This window comes from Thunnus maccoyii, chromosome 19 (assembly GCF_910596095.1).
Source record: "Thunnus maccoyii chromosome 19, fThuMac1.1, whole genome shotgun sequence".
Taxonomy (NCBI): domain Eukaryota; kingdom Metazoa; phylum Chordata; class Actinopteri; order Scombriformes; family Scombridae; genus Thunnus; species Thunnus maccoyii.
The window spans coordinates 18,856,200-18,863,342 of record NC_056551.1 but is presented as its reverse complement, the minus strand read 5'-3'; the positions used below and the strand labels follow the sequence as shown (position 1 = coordinate 18,863,342).

General features: G+C 40.8%; 1 protein-coding gene across 6 annotated transcripts in view; it reads right to left on the bottom strand.

The window, feature by feature from the left end:
• Nucleotides 1-683: 683 nt before the first annotated feature.
• Nucleotides 684-7,143, bottom strand: part of arhgap24 (Rho GTPase activating protein 24) — a 72,313-nt gene continuing 65,853 nt past the window's right edge. For all 6 annotated transcript variants that reach the window (XM_042395495.1, XM_042395498.1, XM_042395501.1 and 3 more), the window contains 5 exons: nucleotides 6,790-6,922; nucleotides 5,889-5,962; nucleotides 5,676-5,797; nucleotides 4,402-5,587; nucleotides 684-2,822 (listed from right to left, as the gene is read on the bottom strand). In XM_042395495.1, the coding sequence (XP_042251429.1) occupies nucleotides 2,558-2,822; nucleotides 4,402-5,587; nucleotides 5,676-5,797; nucleotides 5,889-5,962; nucleotides 6,790-6,922 (1,780 nt within the window). In that variant the 3' untranslated portion in view covers nucleotides 684-2,557. The remainder of the gene's footprint in view (nucleotides 2,823-4,401; nucleotides 5,588-5,675; nucleotides 5,798-5,888; nucleotides 5,963-6,789; nucleotides 6,923-7,143) is intronic.

Here is a 7,143-nt window from a genome sequence, read left to right as displayed (position 1 = left end):
ATTGGTCTTTTCCACTGACTTGTTACATCTAAATATAATATTTCTGGTTGTTTCTTAGGTTATTTTAGGTGAGATTGCAAGTCCCTGAGCAGCATGGCTGAATCAAACTCCTATTAGGCCCTGGGGGTTTGTTGTCGGACCTCTATTGACCCCCACTATATATGGTAGTACTCTAGAGCTGAAATGATTAGTTGAGTTGTTTAAGTCAGTTTTTTTAAGCAAAAAAGCTTCTGAAATGTGAATATTTGCTAGTTTTAGATTATAGTAAACTCAACATCTGTGGGCTTCAAGGAATAGTGATGGACATTTTCACTATTTTCTGTAATTTTATACACTATTATTTAGGAAAATAACTGTAAGACCTATTGTTAATGAAAATAATTGTTGGTTGCAGCCTTACAATATTCCTATGATTGAGTAATACCTTACCCTCAGTTTTCTGTGTACAGTTTGATAAAACAACTTAAAACTAGATTTTTATTTACTGAATGATTTACAATTAATCAAATTATAGATCCAATTGATATGAAGTAAACCTGGGGGGGGTTTGGGCCCCTGGAGGTCTGGAGCTGAATATAGTCATCATGCCACTCTATCCATACATTGTATGAACCAAATTCTGTATCTCTCCACACCTTTTGTTACAATCTTTAAAAACACACTCAAAAATAACAAAAGGAGACTCACATGAAAATGCGTTTTTATTCATATTGTCATTTTTTAAAGTTCTTTGTATATCAAGTATCATGTCGTGAAAATATTCCACTGTCCCAGTCTTCCTCTCCCTCTTGCCCTCTGTCTGTAATCTGCTCTTTTGTGTGGAATTCACAGAACGAGGTGACACTGTCAGTTTTGCTTAAGCCTATTATTTCCCGGTGAAGGGTGCAAAATGAGAAGTGCAACCTCCCCTCCCTCCTTCAATTGTTCAGGCACTTTTTTTTCCTTCTCCATGTGCACATTCCAGATGTCCTGCAATGACCAGCAGCAGGTTTAAACGGGACCTGGCCTTCAGAGGGAAAGTAGCCAGCATCAGGCCTGTGCACGCAAACTTCTTTTGACAGTCCAGGTCTGTACTCAGGTGTGTCCGGTTTTGTACCCATTGGAAAATCCACATAGTGTGTAGACGTTTGGTTTAAAGCTACATAGAGTACACTCACTCTGCAGACTGCACCAATATGCAGTCACTTTATAGACATTCATTTAATGTACATCGACCCATATGGACTCATGCACCATCATGCACACACCACTTGCTACACACTTGATGCTATCCCCCTTTTTTCACAGTAATGACCCACAAACACAATTCTGTGTTGGTACTTTGTACCTTGCAGCTTGTTTTTCTGTGCTAGGTTAGGATGACTAGGTGGATAACTTGTCAGAGGTCTACAGACTACTAGAAAATATTTTTTAAAACTGGCATCTCACAAGGTTGTTAAAATTACCTCCCTAGAGCATTTATAGAATGACAAAAGCTACATATCTCTCATTGACGAGAGTACAATTTGTCACCTGAAATTCTGAATTCACGACATTCATTTTTTTCTTATCTGGTATTTATGCCAATAACCCATCGTGCAGGTCTTAAATGTATTTTTACAAGCTACAAAACATTCCTCAATCGGTATCGTTGTAATACCGTACGTGCCATATCCATCTGAATATGCTTCAAACCTCAGTGCAGACTAAACAAGTAGTGTCTACGCTTATCTATAAAATATTTACAGTACTCTTTTTTTTTTTTTGGTCATGGGGTAAATGTTAACAGCACAGAAGCACAGGCACATATACAGTATACTCTCCAATTTAAATGGTACACACATTGACTGACAAGACACATTCAGTACCACCTTGCTGAGACTAAACAGACATGTAAGTGCAAGGAAAAATATAAAATATCACACATTGATAACTTTTTGTTTAAATATCAGATAAACATTTAAGCATTACTTTCATTTTTCTTTACATACATATGACACTGTTTTTTTTCTGCATTGTTTCCATTTATGTACATGAGTAGATACAGAACTACATGGACCAATAAGATGTTTTTGGTTAGATTGTAAAAGTGAATAAAGATAGATTTTTGCATGATCTTAAACTTTTTTCAAGTCCAAAGGTTGTTGTTGTTGTTGTTTTTTTTGCAACCTTTTTACATGTTTTGCCTTCCTTCCTATCTGGCTCTAGGAGCTAAAATAAAATCATATAGTAGTACTGTATATCATCATAGACTGTTGTACTGTCCCTTTTCTCCACTTCCTAGTCAGATGAGTGAGTACCACCACAGTTTCTGAGTGGGCTGGAGTGTGTCTGTGAGCGGTTTAAATAATACTGTATTTACAGATAATGACATCACTCCAGGTGATGTCTTCATTTATACAGGTGGCTTGCATTAGCCCTACGCCTCCCATTTTTAAATTAACCATTGCAATGTAACTTCCCAACACGCCATCTACTAAAACCAGCAGCCAAATCCTGTTTGGAGCCACCATAATGTACATTTCCAGTCTTTACTGGCATTTTGTAAAAACTAACAACCCACATTTCCCGCCCTCCTTCACTGTATCCAGATGGTGTTGTTACAATCTGGTCGGCGGGGTTCGGTGGCTGTCGCGTTGCCAGTTGCGGTGAGGTCACTAAACGTGGAGAAAAACTGTTCCATCTCTTTCTGCAGCATCTGGTTTCGCCGCTCAGCGTCGTCCTTGGCGCGCTCAGCGTTGCGCAGTTTGATCTCCGCCATGGTGTACTTCTTTCTCTCCTGGTCCAGCTCCTCGTGGAGGGTCACCATCTCTGTTTCCAGCTCCAGGTTACGCTGCTCCAAACTGCAAAGGAGGACAAACAGAGGATTACAGGGGTGGCCATGGCTCATCTGAGAATATATGGCAAAGACAAGGCAAGGAGGGAAACAGCTGTAATTCATTTTGAATAAACTTATGAATGGCATACTGCAGCTGAAGTCATAATTTCTTGTAATGCCATTACCCTACAATGGTACCTGTATATCTGTTTAATCAATACCACACCTAGTCCTCTTTTACTGTTATACAGCAATCTTTGAGGACATGCTCCGTCCCACACAGTCAGGTATAACTCTCCTGTATGGCGTTACAGAACATCTTGCAGATTGTTTTTACAATACTGTCTGTTAAATCCTCTAAACCTCACTAATTAGTCTTCTCGTCATCACAAGGTTATTATCAGGCAACCAGCCAAGAAACATTACATTTTGTTTTTTGTAGGGAATAAAAAAGATATAATGTCTTAATTAATTAGCTTTCCAGGAATAACCTTTTCTTTCCTTCAAACAGTGCCAGGTTAGCTTTTCCACCCACTTCTAGTTTTAATATTAAGCTTTTTTACGCTAACAGTCTCCTGGCTGTAACTTCACATTTAGTGTACAGATATGAGAGTGGTGTGGAGGATATACTTCTAAGATTTCCTTTGTTTTTAACTGTCTAACTGTCACTTATATGAAGAAAACCCTTTTTATACTCTATAGTGGTTTACTCCTTTGCACTACTACCTTTAGTTTAACCTTTTAATTTCAACACTTCAACAGCCTGGGACAACCTGCTGAGATGACTATGTGCACATGCCTTAGAATCAATGTTTGTATGCAGTGTTTGTAAAAGCTTCCCTCTTGTTAAAATAAATTTTGCGTCCTGAAGAAGAGAGTTTTTGAATAGCTTCCTTGACAGTGGTATCAATCTTCTCATCTAACTCCTGGCAAAAGACTGAATAAGCGAATTTCCTAAAATGTCAAACTTTAAAGGAGCAGTGTGTAGAATTTAGTGGCATCTAGCGGCAGAAATGGAATATAACATTCATAAAATTAGTTTATAATCCCATGAAAATAAGAATCGTTGTGTTTTTGTTACCGTAGAATAAGCCCTTTATATCTACATAGGGAGTGGGTCCTATTTCACAGAGGCTGCCATCTTGCACCACCACGTTTCTACAGTAGCCCAGAATACACAATCAAACACTGGCTCTAGAGAGGGCCTTTCGTGTTTTTCGTGAGTTTCGCGGCCAGCGTAGGTTCTCCTACACGTTTGGAAGGGGAGGGGGAGGGGAAGGGTATTTAGTTGGTTGCAATCTACAACCTCACCGCTAGATGCCACTAAATTCCACACACTGGTCCTTTAAGGGTGATTTGATTTGAAACTGGCATCTCATGGTCCACCTTGCTGGAAAGTGGAAATGGCAAAACTGACCTCACTGACATTTCAAGTTTCACGTATTTTAATAATAATACTCAACTTAATAAAGAAGGCATTAAGAGTATCAATTAAGAATATCTAAGATTATCTGTAAGGTGCAATTAGGAGACGATTCATATTCTCTGTCTTTAGCAACTTCCTTCCACTGTCATCAAAAGCACAATTTTTCACAGAACCCCACCTCTTTATCCTGGCCTCATACTCAGTCTTTTGCTTGTGCATCTCCTGTTTAAGACTGGCCACTAAGCTGTGCAGAGCGCTGTGGTTGCCAGGTCCGTTGCCAACAGTGAATCCATCACTATTGTCACTACTGCTTGTACCCCGACTGCTCCTCCCTGCTCCATCTCCACTTGCTTCTCTGTTGCTGTTCCTGCCCTCCCCCTCTCCTCTTCCACCAGACAGGGGGGGCTCATTATCTTGGGCTGGTCCATCCAGGTCATCATAGTGACCTCCATAAAAATCCTGCTCAGGGCAAGTGGTGGTAGAGGAGCGACAGGAAGTGGAGTTATCAGGAAGGGAGATTTCGCAGGAGGAGGTGGACCAGGTGGCACTGTCAACGCTCTGCTTGTCCTCGCAGCTGCTGTTCAGACACGTGGTGGTAATCTGGTTCTGCTGCTGCAGGTTCTGATGGTTTAAATGAACATTGTCATATGTGGACAGACGGTTCTGATTGGATGTTTGATCCCCATTGGAGCAGTCACGTGTTTTGTTGTTCTCCCGTAATGTGACGCAGCCATTTGGTACCCAAAGACTGTTGCGGCCGTTCAGACTTCCTGTGACCACATCGGTGCCAGAAATGCCCATGCGCATGACTCCATTGCCGTTCCCTCCAGCGCTGCTTCCACTCGTCACACCACTGGTGCCCATTTTTGTTCCTGAGCCTTTCAGCGTCCCACTGCGACGCACTGGTAAACTCCCGCCTACAGTCAAAGTCGGACTCTTTTCTTGGTTCGGGTCTGAGGAGGGTGAGGAGCTGAAGGAGCCATTTGTAACAATCCCACTTCCTTTATTGAATGCCGGGTTCTTTTTAACAGTCAGCGGTGGACTGCGGGTGATGTCAAAGCGTCCTATGACACCATTACGGGGGCTTGCTGACCTCGGGGAGCCACTGTTGTCTACATGCTGGCGGTGCGAAGGAGACTCGGGCGCTTCCCAAACACACTGCCGCACCACTTGCATGTTGTTGTTCTCGGCGTTCTGAGACACTGTAGTGATGGCGGAGGTAGTTGTGGTGGCTTGTCGTCGTGGTAATTCGATGTTGTTGTTGTTGACAAGCTCCAGGGCCATGGGGCTGTCCTCATCTTGAGGGAATAGCACGTCGTGTCGGCCAATCAAAACAGCCATGAGCTGCTGGACCAGAACAGTACCTGCAAACATGAGATCATTATATTTATTTTGAAACCATTCATTTCAGTTCAGCATTAAAACTGAATCTCAGAAAGCTTAAATACTGACCTTCCATAATAGCAACAGGATCCTCTACCTTTGGCCTCAAGATATTTGGCCCAAATACTGTGGCCAAGTTCTGGACGCTCATTTTATTTACTCCAGAATACGACTGGACCTCATCAAGAAATCTGGGGAACAATAAAATATCTTGGTCAACTTTTCACTGTTCAGTAACGGTCACACTTTGAAATTTTACCCTCTTCAATGATCAATTAATACCTGCAGATGTATTTGAGAAGGTTGTAGTTCACTGGAGGTAGACTTTCTACCAGCTTTCTCAACTCCTTCATACCCTGGAGATGATGCACACTTTTTTAGGTAACATCAGTTCAATCAATCCATGCTGAAAGTTGTGATCTACCAGAACACTTTACAGCTCATCAAATACAACAAAATCACACCCACAGACCAAACGGAGAACAAAACAAATCAGTGCAATAGAGTAAAAAAATAGAACACAGAGCTAGATGTGCTGGCAATGCAGATAAATATATATTCTTATTTTTATTTTTTGTCGTAGTAACTGCACACTTAGCCCATAAAAATAAACGATGAAGGATCTTTTATTAACACTGATAAATGTGTTTCACTCAACACTTCAACAGTCAAATAAAAACTTTTTATGTTAGTGATGGTATTAAATTATTTTGATCACTTACTGAGGCTATAATCAGAGAAAGATACTATACTTTTGTCGTAATGAGATGCTTTTAATGACGACTATAAGCAGCCATGTGTTCGTTTTTAGTAGCAGTAGCTTTTAGTTTTACGGTTTAGAAAGGCGGGGCAGCTCTATTCTGTATTTGAGATGTTAAAAGAAGCGTGCCTTTTACTGTGAGAGAAATCCTATTTAGATGTTAACGGTAAAGTCATCGTGTGAGGAAGAGCAGAGCAGCTTTGGAAGATTTATGTGAGAACTTTTCTTTGCCGACTTCTGTTTATGTATAACTTTAAACATGTTTGAATCACCCTTTATATAGGGAAATAAAGTGTGGAAAAGATAGATAGATAGAGAGATAGATAGATAGATAGATAGATAGATAGATAGATAGATGGATAGATAGATAGATAACAAGATATATTGTAAGTAAAAAGAAACTCATCAAATACTCTTTCTTACCATTTCATCATCCTTTCCAAGGAGCTTGGCACAGCCCAGGAACTCCTCATACTTGTGGAAGGGGATGACGGGCTCCGGCAGCTCTCTGAGATACAGCTTCAGTAGAGAAGCTACCGTGTGCACATCTGTGTTACTGCAGAGAGAAACAAGACAGGCAGAGATAGAAATGAGGGAGGGTTGAGAGGTTATAATTTATTATGGGTTCATGTCACAGAGGTTAACACAAATCAACATGATGACTCTTGCAGAAAGAGGACTGTAGGGGATGGGTGGAATGAGAAGGAAAGATAATGTAAATACCATAAGTGATAGAGAACATAGAGAGCTTCAGCTGCAGATCAACACAAATCTAGG